Source organism: Ochotona curzoniae, unplaced genomic scaffold, assembly GCF_017591425.1.
Source record: "Ochotona curzoniae isolate NIBS_2020 unplaced genomic scaffold, NIBS_Ocur_1.0 contig_43, whole genome shotgun sequence".
NCBI lineage: Eukaryota > Metazoa > Chordata > Mammalia > Lagomorpha > Ochotonidae > Ochotona > Ochotona curzoniae.
This window is the reverse complement of record NW_024466218.1, coordinates 19237501-19254023: the sequence shown is the minus strand read 5'-3', so window position 1 is coordinate 19254023 and position 16523 is coordinate 19237501. Positions and strand designations below refer to the sequence as shown.

The window sequence follows — 16523 nt, the reverse complement described above, 5'->3', positions numbered from 1 at the left end:
TCTTCTTGACTGTTATAGCTTAGTCTGCTAGGGATGCCATAATAAAACACTGAACTGGGTGGCTTCTGGGAGGCTTCAGCATAAATAAAATTTTAGAGGTGTCAGTCGAAAATCAAATTATTAGCCAATTTGGTTTCTCCTTAGGCCTTTGTTTTTCACTTCTATTGCTTACTGTTTCATCACTTCCCTTCTCCTTAGTATCTGTGCATCCCTGGTGTATTCTGTTAGGAAGGCGGCACTCATGTTCGATTAAAAGTCCATCCTTCTGGCCCTTATTTAACCTTAATTTGCTCTTTCAAAGTGCTGTTTTCAAGTGTAGGTGCAAGGGAGTTATGGACTCATATGAAGACTTAGTTTGTAACAGGCTATTTTTCCTTGAGTAATAGGACTCTATTTTGATTACAATTAGAAAAGCATTTTATGTATTAGAAAAAAAATTATGAATTAGAAAAAACTTTTGCATAAAACTTCAACTTTTAAGTTAGTATTTGTCATATTTGGTAATAATTTTAAAAATTTTTTAAATTTATTTGAAGGCAGAATAAAATCTTCCACCTACTGGTTCACTCCTTGAAAACCTGCAGTAGCTGGAGCTGAGGCAGGCCTAAGCCGGGAGCCAGGGTGTAGTCTTAGTCTTCCATGCAGGTGTGAGGGACCTGAATGCTGGTTGCCTGAGGAGCTACGTAATGCTGATGTGTTGTTTTTGGTGATATTAACCTTGATCACTTGATAAAGGTATTGTTTGCACTGGAGTCTTAATTAGCTGTTTTTGTTGATGGATATTTTTTTTTGAGAAAGTTAACTTGGAGACTGGGAACATTCTATTTCCCTTCAAAATTACAGCCACCAATTTACTGTTCCTTTACAAGTCTTGTTCAGTTATGAATTTGGCTAAAACATTGTTATATTCTATTGATTGTTTTCTGTGGTTCTATTTTTTATACTGGTGGTAAGGAAGAACTGTCCTTTTCCCTTTATTTACTTTATTGATTTACTTGTATCAGTATAGAGTAAGTTACTAAGTAAATAAAGGTAGTAATTTGTGTTGCTCTAATTGTTCTGATCACTTCTCCAAGGAATCTGTTTCTTTCATCAAGACCTAATGGTTAAATCCTTGCCTTTCAAGTACTGGGATACGGTATAGATGCTGGCTGTTCCACTTCCCATCCAACTCCCTTCTTGTCACATACTGCTCAAGTTCTTATCCTGGTGAAGAGCATCTCCATCTCTCCATGTTTGGAAACCTGAGCAAAATCCTAGATGCTCCCCTCCCCTCACTCTGCCTTGCTATATCTGGTCAGTCACTGAGCCCTGCCCGATCTTATGCCTCAATACCATTCAATGTTATTCATGTTTAAACAGCCCTCATCTCTTGCCTGTGTTATTGTGATGGTCTCCTAACTGCATCTCTCAGCTGACCTCATGATGACTGTAAAGTCCATTTAGTTTTTTGTTTAAAAATCCTGTGGTGAGGCCTCAAGAACCCATGCTGTGTTGACTGGTAGCTCTCTGTAGTGTCCTGTGTGCCCACCTCTGACCCCTCCTTTTTAAAAAATCGTAGTATTTCCTGGTACTGTTCCCTGGCTGGCAAGGATTTCCTGTTTGCCTTTCCTTAGTTACCCACGCAGTTGTACATCTCTGTACCTTTGCTTATCAGACTCTTTCTCCCTACTCTCCCTGTAACCTGAGGGAGACTTGAACCCTTAGTTCAAGTCTTAACCTTCTCTGTGATGCTTTTCCAGCTTTTTCCACACATATTCTTTATTTCTCACTGTACTATGCACTTATTTTCTATTAAATTATAGTTCTATTTATTTAACTACTTGTATTCATAAATTTCTTAATAATAGCAACCTCTTTTTTTATAGACTCAAATCCTAAGGAAATAAAAATAATAGCCAGCTGCTCACACTTGTTGCCTGTCTAAAGCTTAGATACTTTACAGGTATTAACATAAATAGTTGTCACAGCTCAGTGAAGTAGATGGCAGAAATGTAGAATTCGAAGGAAAGAATGCTTGGGACTGAAGAACTCAAACTGGTTGCTCCGCTGCCCTCTAGTGAGCAGAGGATTGGAAGCAAACAGCCGTTCTAGAACACAGAGTGTGTTAACTTTGTTGCTACAATGGAATACGGAGAGTTCCTTAAGGTTTCTTTTGGCTCATGATTCTGGAGCTTCAGTCAAAGAGCAGAAGACCTCTGAGCTTCTGACTCTGATGAAGGATTTTTCTACTGATAGAATGCATGGGTCTCCACATAGCAAGAGGAAGCATGTGTCCCTCTCTCCCCAATAAATTTATTTAGCATGGACTTTAACCTTAACCTGATTCATTTTCTCCCTGAAGGCCCCTGTACCATAATTGGGCTATGTTTCTGCCCTCTTAATAGCATTTACACATGGGTCTTTGGGGGACATCCAACATCTAAACTAATATCCGAGCCATAGTCGTGAGGGCTAAATGTACTCGTCTAGATTTCTCAAGAAAGGACCACCCTAGTGATGTCTCTGACAAACCCCAAGACTTAGGATAATATTTTCAGTTATATTGTACACCAGTTGTAACCTGGGGAGTTTGTTCAAATGCAGACTCTGTTAGGTCTGGGATGGGGCCCAAGATTCTGCATTTCAGATAAGCTGCTGAGGAATAGCAATGCTGATTCATCGTGGCCTCCATTCTGAGTGACTAGGGTTTGGAAAGTTCAGTATCAAAGATTTTTTTGTATAGGATTCATACAATCTCATGTAGAAATGGGAGTAAGTTCTGTGCTTTTAGTTTTATGCTTAGGTATGAAGTTGCCATGGTATAGAGATGCTGTGACTCTAGGTACTGTTGCTTTATTTTGATCTATAGTAGAATTGCCCAAGTAACTGTAAAGCTAATTGTGAGGCTACATGTAAGACCTGGAGGACTATCTAGTGAATGGGTTGTCCTATTATTTTTTTTTAAGCCTTCATATGATTGGACTGTTTAGCCAAGGTTAAGAATCACTAAGCAAATAGATCAAGTAGCAATTTCAGAAACTGGGGTGCTCCTTTTCTAGTTAAGCAGATTTATTCTCTTTTGAAAAAGACTGTGTTATCAAGCTACCTGTGAGTTGAATGTCCATTAACATTTCTGTAGACGTGGGTAAAGGTTAAAAAAGTGGGAGTTATTATTCTAATGTTTTGAAAAAGACTTAGTAGATCAGTGTTTATCTTCTAAGGAATAAGAATAAGAATGTTAATATAAGTTTCTTTCTGGTAAAAATGTTCTTATGAATTCTCACTGTGTTTTCTTAACTCACTTGATTTTTTTTTTTTTCTTCAGAGATTTTTTGCCAGGTGGCAGGAGAGATTATACAGTCCAAGTTCAATTGCGGTGAGTTTGAGATTTTTCTGTTACCTTAGCATTATACTGGTTCATTATGTACATATATGTAGTCATGAATTTGAAAACACATAAGCATGTTTGAGTATACTGTTGAAGAATTTTCTTTCCTCCTTTTTTTTTAATGTAGGCTTTGCCTTGCAGAGACAAGTTGTCCTCAAGAAGATAACTATCCTAATAGTCTGTGTATAAAAGTTAATGGAAAGCTGTTTCCTTTGCCTGTAAGTTGCATTTTATTTACTTGGTTTTCCCATAAGTTTAATGTTACATTGACAAGTCTAGAAACAGTGTTAACTCAAGCTAGTACTATCTAGCTTAAATACTCTTGTCCACTAGAGAGATCTGCAGCTCCTTGGAGAAATAATCGCTGACTGAAGATCTGGGGGAAATGGAAAAGATGAACTTGGACCATCTTATTCTAGAAATCAGGAACCTGTCAAAGACTTTTTGGATCATATCAACCAGCATATCAGTACAGGACTTGGGTACTTCCCATATAGCAGCATTTTGTGATAGCTGTTTGGATTAGCTATACTTGGTCCTTGTTGAAATGGGACCTGATGAAAAGTACAGGCAGTGGGGAGCTGTTGACCATAGAGATCAAGAATTCCAGTCTTAGGGACCAGTGTTACCAAATTTTGGATGCTGTTTACAATACCAGGTATTACATTGGTGTGCCAATTTGAGTCCTAGTTGGTCTGCTTCCTGGTATTGACCCTGGGAAGGCAGCAAAAAAAAAATGCTCCAAGTGCTTGGACCCTTGCAACCCATGGGTGAGACCAGGATGAAGATCCTCGCCCAGCCCCAGCTGTTGGAGACATTTTGAGAGGGAGGATCTCTATGTTGCTCTGCCTTTCAAATGAATAAATAATTCTTTCTTTAAAAAAAATTCCAGTCTTGTACTTTGTTGATGTATCTCAGAAAAGGTGCAGTGATATTTAATGCCCTGTTGTTTAAACACAAAACCTAGGATATATTTATATAGCACACTCAGTGCATTGCTTGCCTAATAGATATCTCTAGACTCTTCAATTTGTGTTTGCTTGGGTCTTAACACTTTATTTAACTGATTTCCAGTGAGGCTTGGAATATGTTAACTGTGTTGGTATTGTTATTTAGAAGGCTAGCAAAGCCATATTCCAAGCGAGGGTAATAGAATATGACCTGTTTGGGCCCGGCGCAGTGGCGCAAGTGGTTAAAGGTCCTCGCCTTGCACGCCCGAGATCCCATACGGGCGCCGGTTCTAATCCCGGCAGCCCTGCTTCCCTTCCAGCTCCCTGCCCGTGGCCCGGGAAGGCAGTCGAGGATGGCCCAAAGCTTTGGAACCCTGCACCCGCGTGGGAGACCTGGAAGAGGCTCCTGGCTTCGGATCGGCATAGCATCGACCATTGCGCTCACTTGGGGAGTGAATCATGGGACGGAAGATCTTCCTCTCTGTATCTCCTCTCTGTATATCCGCCTTTCCAATTAAAAAAAATAATAAAAATAAATCTTAAAAAAAAAAGAATATGACCTGTTTGTCAAGCACTACACGCTGGAGGTGCATTTGGGGTCTGCCAGTTAAACGTTGTAATGTAAGAAAATGGCATGGGACTATTGTGATGGCTCAGCTAGCCTACCATCTGCCTGCAAGCTCTGGCATTGCATATGGCTACTGGATCATGTCCCAGCTGCTCTACTTCTGATCCATGTTTGTGTTTGACCAGGTAAGGCAACAGAGGATGGCTCAAGGCCTTGGGACCCTGCACCCACATAGGCATTCTCCACTGCTTTTCCAGGCCAAAACAGGGAGCTCAATGGGAAGTGGAGCAGCCTGGACCTAAATCTCCACTGTTAGGGGATGCCAGCTTTGGAGGTAGAGGATTAGCCTGTTGAGTCATAGCACTGGCCCGATTAATGTTTTTTTTTCTTAAGGCCTTACTTGATGCATGCTACAATTTATGTGGGTCACATGGCACATCCAAAGCTCTTATTTAAGTATGGTGAAAAGTATATGTGTGGTGGGTGTATGTTTTGTGGCAAATGAAACCAGATGTGTTTTTATGTTGGTTGTTACTGAAGTTGGTTTGTGGGTACTTCCTGTTCTCTCTACTTTTGTGTGTGTTTGAAAATCTGTATTGGTGACAGGATATTTCATAAAGTTCACAAAAAAATATAGTTAAAAATTTTGGTTTTATGAAACATTCAGATCCATTCATAATTTTTAATGTGTACTTTTTGTTTGGAGATCTCTTATAGGCATACATTTTACGTACCAAATAAACTTATCTTCTAATCCCATTTTTCATACAAATAAATAAATAAACTAAAATAGAAGTAATTATTTTAAAATTGAGGAGGAAATGTAAAGACACATCTTTGTAAACGTTTGTCCTAATCCCAAGTAGGATAGGATATTGTTATTGTATGTGGTGTAAAGTATTCCTTTTACTGAAGTATTGGGTTAACGGGTTGTCTGCTGCTGCTTTTTAAGCAATCCTTATTTAGAAAGATTTACCCCTTAGGTTCCCTGTCAGATGAACTTTATTATGCTTTTTCATTGAGAATGTTAGAAGCATGTGAAGGCTACACGTTCACATAACATATTTTAGGATCTATGTATGTACTTGAAAGGCAAAGTTACAGAGGGAGGGAGAGAGCTCCCATCCTCTAGTTCATTCCTCAGATGGGCAGCAATGACTGGCATTGAGCCAGGCTAAAAACCAGGAGCTCGGAATCTTTTAGGCCTTTCTCATGGCTGAAAGGAGCCCAAATATCTGGGCTGTCTTCTGTGTGTTCTCCCCCGCCCCCCGGCATATTAGCGTAAGGGAACAGCTAGGACTCCAGCTGATGCCCATATGGGATGTCTCAGGTGGCACTTCAACTGACTGCACTACAGTGCGAGCCCCAAACACATACAGAATCTCAACCACAGCCCATTGATAACCAGATCAGTGATGATGGGGGTCGGATAGTACAACTAATGTAGGGGAAGAATATAGTTACAGCAGATAAAGCAGAACAGTTGATGAAATCAAACCCTCCAGTGAGTTAAAGAATACATTGAAATGCTTCAGATGATCAAGATCAGTGTGTTATTATGAATTTATTAACATTTTATCTTGGAATTGCTGTCAACCTTCCTGCCCACATTACTCACTTTGCCTTATGACACAAATTACAATATACAGAGTTCATGTTAACCTAGTTCATAAGTTATTTTTAGCATGTTGGCAAACTTTGTGCCATTATTCTTATTTGGTTGACCTGTCAGTAGAAATAACAAAGGACAGAGTTATCTTCCAAGCCAAAAATAGGCAAAATAAAAGTTTTATACAAAATTACCAAGATACAGAGGTTGATATTTCTTCTGCTTGTTGTTTGTCACATCATTTTCTAGTATGGTTATAGACAGACTTCCTGTATTCCACGCAGGTAAATTTAGTTGAGTAAAACCTCTAAACAGACATATGCTCAGTTATTCTAACTTTCATATTAAAATATAAGTTGAGGGGGAAGTGTTTGAGCCGCCCACATCTCATATCAGAGTGCTCGGAATGGAGTCTAGCACCACTGCTGATCCCAGCTTCTTGCAGTGCACACCCTGGGAGGCTCAGTAGTTGGGTCTTTGGGTTTCCTGGCTCCTGGCTTGAGCCTGCCCACCCTGTCTGCTCAGCAGATTTAGGGAGTGAACCAGCAAATGGGTGCAGCAGCACACTTCTCTCCTTTCATCCTTCTCTTTTTCCCCTTCTCTGCCTCTCAAATACAGTTCTTTTTGTCTTAACTCATAATAGTTTTCAAAATTTTGTTACAAGTTGTGAATAAGGCTAACAAATTGTGTGATTTTATATATTAGTTAGTATATACCTCTTATGGAACAATGATGAGCATTCTCAAGTAGTAGTTGATAGGATGTTTCTTAGTCCTGTTGTATCAACCTCATTGCAATACAGAATGATGTTAAACTTGATGACAGGGTAACAGCTGTGATGCATTATCATTGCCTATACTTGGTGCAACTTTGATGCTATTCCCGTGATATAACTAGTTAGCTACACTCTTCTCCCAGCAAATAATTTTAGGACATTTTGAGGAAGGAACCTGAATCCTGGCTGTTATCTGAAAACCTTTCTTTGGTAATTTTATTAAAGTCTAGATTTATCAGCATTAACATATGCAGTTTAGGATGTCGACACTTGCAAGGAAATCTGAGACATTAGTTGGATGAATATGGTTTTAAGAGCCATATTGTATCTGCACCTCTCCCACATATTGCAGATTTTCATTTAAAAAAAATACGCATTGATGACTCAGTGAAAAGTGGTGGGAAGTTATTGCTTTGTGTCTAAAAGGAATAACTTGTCAGTCAATTTGCTCTTATTTCCGTGCTGTATAGAGAATAAGTAATGAACGACAATTCTCTTCCTTCTTAACATTTTTTAAGATTTATATATTTGAAAGGTAGTGTTAGAGAATATCTATCTGCTGGTTCCCTCCCCCAAATGGCTGCAGCTGTAGGAACTGTGTCATGCCAAGGTTAAGCACCCAGAACTCCATCTGGGTCTCCCACCTAGGTGGCAGGAGTCCAGACACTTTGGCCTTCTTCTCTGTTTTCTCAGACACATTAGAGAGCTTGATGAGAGGTGGAGCAGCCAGGACTGGAATTGGTGACCACATGGGATGGTGTCACAGGTGGCAACTTAACATGACACATCACAACTCTGGCCACAAAGATGACAATTTCTTATTGAGAAAAGGTAGTTGGAAAACAGTTTTTGTCATGAAATTTTAATAATTGCTTTGAGATGTATTAATTTGCCTGTTTTTTAATTCCCAAAGTTTGCCCTTACTCTCCCTTACCCTCATTATGATCATGCGTTAAAATGGGGTTTCCTTAAATGAGTTATTTAAAGGGGTGATGCTGTCTCTGAAGCTTGATGTCCTATTTCGGAAAGATTCATATCCAACATGGCATTAGTGATGGAACATGGATTTTGTGTTTTTCTACTTTTTTAGACAAGGTGGTTTCTAGGATAAAAAATAGTCTAACTGAAATTATATCTTGATTAAATGATTTAGGCACTTGGGGAGAATTTGAACTAATTTTGTTTCCTTTGACTACAGGGTTATGCACCACCACCTAAAAATGGAATTGAACAGAAGCGCCCTGGGCGTCCCTTGAATATCACATCTTTAGTTAGGTTATCCTCAGCCGTGCCAAACCAGATTTCCATCTCTTGGGCATCTGAGATTGGAAAGGTAAAATTGTGTTTTGAGTATTGGAGGGTAACTTCATGGTAAATGAAGAGTCTCATGATTTGAACCTCTGATTCTGAAGTTTTCTAGATACCGTTGTTTAATTTTCCTGGTAGTGCTTTCATCATGATTGTGTATGTGTGTGTTAATTGGTAGCTTAGTAACCTGGAAGCTGTTGGGGATGAATAAGGAAAGGTATAAAAACAGTTTGGCCTTATCAGCCTTTGTGGGAAATGGGTAGATGTTTCCATGTTGTGATTTGGAGTACTCTGTTGCAGCCTCTCTACTAAATAAGTGATTGTAGATAATAAAAACTTAGCAGTTTTTCCATGTAACAAGAGTAATAATTGTTTCTTATAATTAAAATAATTGACTAAATTTATACACTGTATTGGATGACTCGTACTTGTAGACTGTTAGACATAGTACTTCAGTGATTTGATTTGGCAGTAATTAAAATGTTCTGTTTATTGTAGAATCAGTTATATGGGGAAATATGCATATAGTGAAGTGGTAAGAGGTGTTTTTCCCCCCAGCACTTAAGCAAAATTATGTTTGATCTCCTCATAGTCCTATAAATAGTTTCCAAGGCTGTTTTTATGCTAGATCTAAGAGGTGTGGGATCAGATGACATTATTTTTTGGCCTTGTATCTTTGGTTCTTATTATTTCTTCACATGCCTTTGAGTGGCTGCCCCTGGCTCATGACTTTTTGGGAACAGGAGCTAATTTGCCAAAGCTTTCTTCAGAGGAAAGCAGGAAACTGGGTTTGTGTGAGTGATTTGCTCAGGCCATGTAGTAGGTAAATTGTTCTGCCAGTTAGAACTTTGAAACACTCATTCAGACCACTGGTCTTTGAACTTTTTTTCTGCAATAGAATCTATTTTTAAAGAAAATTGTGAGAAATCTATTACATACAGTAGTCTAAACTGGAATGGTTTTGGTTAGAAGTAGGCATGGGTGGGTACATTCTTCTTGATGGCCCCTAAGGTACCAATTTTGCTAAGTTAGCAACTTGCTTTGTAAACCACTGATCTATATTACTTTGCCAATGGATACTTTGAAGTGATGTGTGATTAAGAAGTAATGTCTAAAATAATTGACCTTTTATCTTTCCTGGAGTAATGGAGTTGATTTTGTACACTTCCCAGGCGTTGGTCTTCCTGTGGAAGCTACTCTGATTGCTATTTTTAGAAATGAAAATTTATTATATAAATATTTTCTGTAAATAAAAAGAACGTTAATGCTCATCTTTAATACAGATTATCTTTCTTTGTAGAATTACTCCATGTCTGTATATCTTGTACGACAGCTCACTTCAGCTATGTTATTACAGAGATTAAAAATGAAAGGTATTAGAAACCCTGATCATTCCAGAGCACTAAGTAAGTAATGTTTGTAAGATCACATGAGGTACTTTAGTGGGGGAAAAGCAAACACAAAAACCTCATCAACACACTAGTATATATTGTATTGGCATGTAATCATTGGCTTATATAGATTACCTGGTGAATAAAATCACATAGCTTGAACTATTGAAGTGTAAGAATGCTTTCACCAGTTGTTGATAACATCTGAAGTTGCGTTATTAACAAGTAATGACCATGTGTTAGAGAGCAGTGACACTCAGTACTGCTGTGGCCCAGGTTCCTCTCCTTAGTTGGTTCTTATGTCTTAACCAGGTATATCATCTAAAACTTGTGTTCATCAGTCTTTAGCCCAACTCTTGGAATTTTAGGTTTTGTTTTCAATACATTACTTAACAATTTATAATTTGTTGACTTATTTAGGATGTTTGAGAAATTTTAAAGTAAGACATTTCTGTGGTTCTGTTCATATTTCAGTGTTATTTTCTAAAAATTTTATTCTTTTTCCCTTTTTAAAGTTAAAGAAAAACTTACAGCAGATCCTGATAGTGAAATTGCTACGACTAGCCTTCGGGTATCCTTAATGTGCCCTGTAAGTAAAGCAACAAAACATTCTGGGGAATTTATAAAATTCTTAATTTTCCTAAAAAGTAAGTCGGGGAGTGAGCAGTAGCATCATGATAGAATTATCAATTTTGTGTTTTCCCATGTTGGATCTTAATGGATAAGCGTTATAATTTCTGTTCTTCATGGAATGACTAAGTGCAAAAAGATATGAGACGACTAGACTCAAAGAGTGTTTCTTGAGTGGTTTTGATAGCCATGTTATGTTACCAGTTTTGTTGCTCCAGTGTTGAGAAGATCGTTCCAGGATCTGCTGGTTGATATAGTCTAGCTCAATGCATCTACAGACCTAGGAACATTGCTGTGTGGCTTTGCCAGGAGAATTGTCCAACCTGTTCAGCTTTCTTTCCTTTGATCCAGGCAGTTAACGTTCCTTGCTGGCCTAGAATGCTAGCCATCATGTCCCCTGGTGCATCTGAGCATGCTGTCAGCTACACATACATCATCCACTGAGAAGGCCCACTCTTGATATATGCACAGGAGAAATGTGTGCCATCCAGTGCAGGATCAGGTGTGGTCTGTCACGCACAAAGTGGTGGATGCAGCTTGGTCAGTTCCCCCTCAGCGCCATAGCTCACATGAACCAACAGGTGCTATGGCCTAGCCCAACCAGCTCGCCACAGACCTGGTCCTCATGCAGACTAGCAGGTGCCCTGGCCTAGTTGGGATGACCCCCAGTAACCTCCACCAGGCCTTGTTTTTTGCACATGCCAGCCTCTGCTGCAGCTTAGACTGGCCCAGCCCACATTTTGTTTTGCTCTTGTGCAAACCCACAGATGCTATTGCCTTATACAGCCTGGCTCACTCCTAGTTCTGGTTCATGTGCTCACCAGTGTTAGGTACAGCTTAGCAGGGGAGTGCCCACAGATCTGCTACCAGGCTCACTCCCCCCGCCCCGGGTCTTGTGTGTGCCAGCAGGTGCTGCAGCCCAGTCTAAGATTGCCCACCCCGAGTCCTGGCATTCACCAGCAGCTGCTATAGCCTGGCTTACTGGCTTGTCCCCAGTCCCAGCTCTTGCCAGTGGGTATAACAGCCTAGCCTGGCCCAGCCCACCCCTATCCCTCCTGTGAACTAGTGGATATTGAGTTCATCCTGGCCTGGCCTACACCCTGACCTGAATCTAACTCATACTGATGTGTGCTATGGACTGACTATTTGAACTGCCCCCAGTCCCAGCTTACTTACATGTGAATGGTGCTGCAGCCCAGCCTGTGAGTGTTAAGTGTGTTCCTGTCTTGTGAGGTCCATGCTCCAGTCTGTCTTGACCTGTCTCCACCCCTCTCTCTCCATGTAAAACAGTGGGCACTGCAGTCCCATATAGGCGAGCCCACTCCTAATTCCAGCTGCCTGCTTATACACACCCAGGAGGCAACAGCTGATGGCTTCTCCACAAGGGAGAAGTGGATTTGAGTTCAGGGCTCCTGGTTTCTTTGTGAACCAGCAGATGGCAGATTTCTCTCTCTCTTGTCTTTTTTTTTTTCTTTCTTTCTCTTTACCTTTCAAATAAAAATGAGGGAAACAAGTGTGTGTTGCTATATTTGTTTCTTTTTTTTCCCCTTAAAAGGAGTGATGGCTACCAGTTAAAATAAAGGAGACAGTTCCCAAGTATTATTCACATACCAAATTTGTAAAGGTCAAAAAGTTTACTAATATATTGATAAGGGCAAATGAACTGCGCATATTTTATGTGTGTATTGGTTAGGTAGGTCGGAAACTGTGGAAAATAATTTTCCATGTGACTTAAATTTTAAAATATTTCATTTCTAGGAATACACTGTAAATTCTTGCTATAGCACTGCTTGTAATTGTAGAAACTTGAAAATTTTAAATATCCATCACCAGTGTACTGGAATAAATTAATTATGCCTTTCTGTGATATACTCTTCTATGTACCAATCTGTATATTAATCAACAGGTTATACGACAATTAAAATGATTTATAGTAAAGTCTGCCAACACTTCTGAAATTTTCTTTTTTAAATATATAAATGATGGATTCAGCATATAGGAAAGGACATGCAAGAAATGAATTAACAGGGAAGCTATTATTAGGGAAGCTGGGGATCCAGGTAGGGGTCTTGTTTTCTTTGTATATGTATAGTACTCTTTGGGAATTAATTCTGACTTGAATTTCTTTTTCATTTTGATCATGTTCTGTGGCTTCTTCAGACTTTTAGAACTGACTGTTACTTTGAGACTTAGCCTTCTTTTTCCAACTAGTTTTCTGTGTTGTGTTTCCTCTACTTTAGTTAGGGAAAATGAGGCTGACAATCCCATGCCGTGCAGTGACCTGTACCCATCTGCAGTGTTTTGATGCTGCCCTTTATCTACAAATGAATGAGAAGAAGCCCACTTGGATTTGTCCTGTGTGTGACAAGAAAGCTGCCTATGAAAGTCTAATATTAGATGGGTAAGCACACCTTGTTTTATTGACCGTTGGCTGTCTTCATTCAGTATGGCCTAACATAAATTCTTCTTTAGAGTGCAGTCAAGGTACTTGTTTTCTGTTTTCTAGTTAATTATATGCAATTTTGTTTTAAAACTGTGATTAGTAGCTTTTTAATCTTCATACAGTTTAGTGTCCCATGTTGAATGCTTGCAAGCAAATGTGTTCTAGATTTTGGAGTTTTTTGTTGTATTTGTGTAAACTCTCCTGATGGAACATCTAATCTGAAAATCCAAAATTCTGATTATTTTACTTAACTAGTTACATAGATTTTAAATATTTTGTATTTAAAATGTTTCACTTATGTATTATATGTTGTGCAGTATTCACATAAAGCTAAAAGTATCTAGCTCGTCAGTTGTTTATCATCCATTTGTAGTGAAAACATTCAAAATCCTTTCTTGTACTTTTTAAGATATATGGTACCTGGATCCAAACTCTTGTGATCATTCTGTTGGTGTCGAAAAATTTCAGGTTAGGGGTTCTTAGCCTGTAATGTAATTTATGCTGGGAAAACAGGCTTTCCAAGACCATATTTTATTAGGAACTGTGCAGTAGAGGTTAATCTGCTTTGTGGAAAGAAGAAATTTTGCTTATCTAGGCAATACAATTTATTCAAAAGAAAAAGGAAAACTAGAGGAAGTGTTAGGATTGATGAGGTTTTGTTTCGAAGTTGGTAAGTACTGTGTTGAATGTGTCCAAATTTATAAAATGGTATTGAACTGATTTTTAACAAGTAAGGTACCTCTTTTTTCAACTAATATTTTTTTTAAAAAATTATTTATATCATTCATATACTAACACTGTGATTTAGAATATATAATAATGACTCCCAATGAGACTGTTGAATGTATCTTGACAATAGGATGCTGGACTCTTTGCCATTGTGCATGCTTACATTGTCAGGATACACTTAAGTTGAAGAGTGATGGACTTTGGATTTTGAAGGACTATACTGTTGTAATGATATAAGAGATATCGGGGCGGAGGGCTTTGGGGAAGAAGGAAGAGAAATCCCAGAGCCTTTGAAACTGTATCATGGAATAATAAAATAAATATTTATTTTTTAAAAAAGAATATATAATTATGAAAGCCTTAAAGTCTTCAGTAGAGAAATATCCTTTGGTGCTGTGCTGTTATTTATTCCTTACAAAGAATTAAGTAACACTTTACACAGTAATTTGAATGTATGTGTGATTCTTCAGTCAGTATGGAGTGAGAAGTATGCCATCTATTTAAAAGCATTTATATTTTTACAAGGTACTTTTACAAGATACTATTTAAACATACTTGCAGTGCATTTTCCAAAAGGAACAGAGCATTAAATAATGAACATGACTTTTCACCTTTCTCATTTTTTTCTCTTCTAGGTTTTTGTGTAATTTTTTTTAGCTTGATTTGAAAAATTGCCTGCTTAGAAGTATGACAGTAGCAAGTAGCACAAAAACCTCCTGTGTAACTTTGGCTCAGATGAATAAGTTTACATTCTGCCAGAGGTTTTTTTTTTTCTTTTTTTTTTTTAAACAAATCTCTCAGTATAGATAGCAAACGAGATTGATTATTATTTGTAGAATCCTGTCAGAGTATTTGAGAATTGTATGTGTCATGGCTCATTGCTCATTGATGTTTGGGGCTTTGTGAAGACTTGACATTCTGTAATTTTTTTTTCCATTTAAGTTGATTTGTGATATGAACATTTTTGAAGGTAACATTTAGTATACATGGAATTTCCTTTAAGATAATGTCATAGAAATAGACGTGCACAAAGAATATGTGTAACATTAAGATTTTTTGTTATTAAAATACTCTCTTGTATAATTTCACTCTCCTGCCCCAGTGCTATTGCCCACTTCTCAACCCTTTTTTAGCCTTGTATAACTAAAGTAAATCTTATTTTAGAATGTCAGCTGATTTCTTGATTCAGAAAATAGCTTTTCGATTAGACTTACTTGACTACTCTGATACATTACCCTTTTGTCTTTTAAAATGGTATCTACTGCTTTCACTTAACTAATTTTCTTTTCCAAATTACATAAAACATTGCCGTTTGGGTTTTATTTTTCTTGGAGTTATGCTAAGTTTTCGGTGTAGTTGAGGCAGGCAAAGATCTTGTCATGGAAAAGAAATTGACTTACTTTTCAACTTTTTTTTTGTTATCAACTGTACAAGTTTAAGAAGTGTATGTGTGTGAAGTGTACAATTTCTGTAGATTAGTTTGAGTTCCTAGAATTTTATGTGAGTGGAATTGTGTGGTTCCTTTGTGTAGTTTGCTTTACTCAGTACTTTTACTTGAGGTTCATCTCTTTTACAGTATGTATCAATAATTCATTTCTATTGCTGAGTTGTGCTGTATTGCCTACATATACTGTGATTTATTGGTTCACGTTTAGTTGGTTATTTCAGCTACTGAAAGTAAAGGTGATGTGAAATATTCATGCTCAAGTCCGTATAGAATGATTGGCCACATGCCATATATATGCTTAACTTTTAAAGTGTTTTCCAAAGTGGTGGTCCTGTTGTTTATACCCATTAACAGTATTTGGGAGGTAGAGTTGCTCCCTGTTCTCACCAACATTTGGGACGGTTAGTCTTTAAATTTTGACATGCTGGTGATATTTTTAAAATTTATATATCCCTTATTACATTGTATCTGTTATATCTCTTTGTTTATTCTCCATCTTCATGTCATCTTTAAATGCCTGTTCATACTTTTATTTATTTTTATTGCAAATACAGATTTATACAGAGAAAGAGAGACAGAAAGAGGCCTTACATCCATCCACTAGTTCACTTCACAAATGGCCACAACAGCCAGAACTGAGCTAGTTTGAAGCCAGGAATCTGTTCAAGGTCTCCCACACAGGTGCAGGATCCCAACGGCTTTGGGGCTATCCTCCACTGCTTTCCTAGACTACAAGTAGGAAGCTGGATCAGAAATATCAGAAATGGAGCAGCAGGATGTGGCTAGCTAGCACTAATATGGAATTCTTGGTTTTGGCCGGATTCAGCTCCAGCTGTTAGGGCATTTGGGAAATGAAACCGTGATGGGAAACTCTCCCTGCCTGCCTGTTTGTGTTTCTGTCTGTCTCTCTCTCTCTTTTTCTCTCTCCCTCTTTCTTTCTTTTCTTCTCTCACTGCCTTTCAAATAAATAAAAACTGAAAAGTCAGTTTATCAGAAGGAATTATCTACTGTTATTTTGATCTGCATTGTCTGTATAGCATAACAGTGTTGGATCTTGTTAGATATCTCTGGTTAATCAAGTCCTAGTCCTGTTCTGTAGTTTTATACACCATTTGTCAAATTTATTTGTGAGTGTTTTGTTATTATTGAAGTACTTTTAAATGTGTGATGCCGGTAAATAGAAATGTAATTTGGATTTTTTAATATTGCTCTTACAGAGGTTGCTGATTTAACGCCTTTTCTTTGTTTTTTATTATTGCACTGATTTGTTTGTTTTTTTCATGAATTATGTTGATGGGCTTTT

The 16523-nt window shown here is 38.0% G+C and overlaps 1 protein-coding gene across 4 annotated transcripts in view; it reads left to right on the top strand.

The window, feature by feature from the left end:
• PIAS2 (protein inhibitor of activated STAT 2) overlaps positions 1-16523 on the top strand; it is a 64548-nt gene that overhangs the window by 23668 nt on the left and 24357 nt on the right. For all 4 annotated transcript variants that reach the window (XM_040984977.1, XM_040984974.1, XM_040984975.1 and 1 more), the window contains exons 4-9: positions 3308-3358; positions 3498-3588; positions 8471-8605; positions 9881-9986; positions 10487-10560; positions 12842-13002. In XM_040984977.1, coding sequence (XP_040840911.1) covers positions 3308-3358; positions 3498-3588; positions 8471-8605; positions 9881-9986; positions 10487-10560; positions 12842-13002 — 618 coding nt within the window. The remainder of the gene's footprint in view (positions 1-3307; positions 3359-3497; positions 3589-8470; positions 8606-9880; positions 9987-10486; positions 10561-12841; positions 13003-16523) is intronic.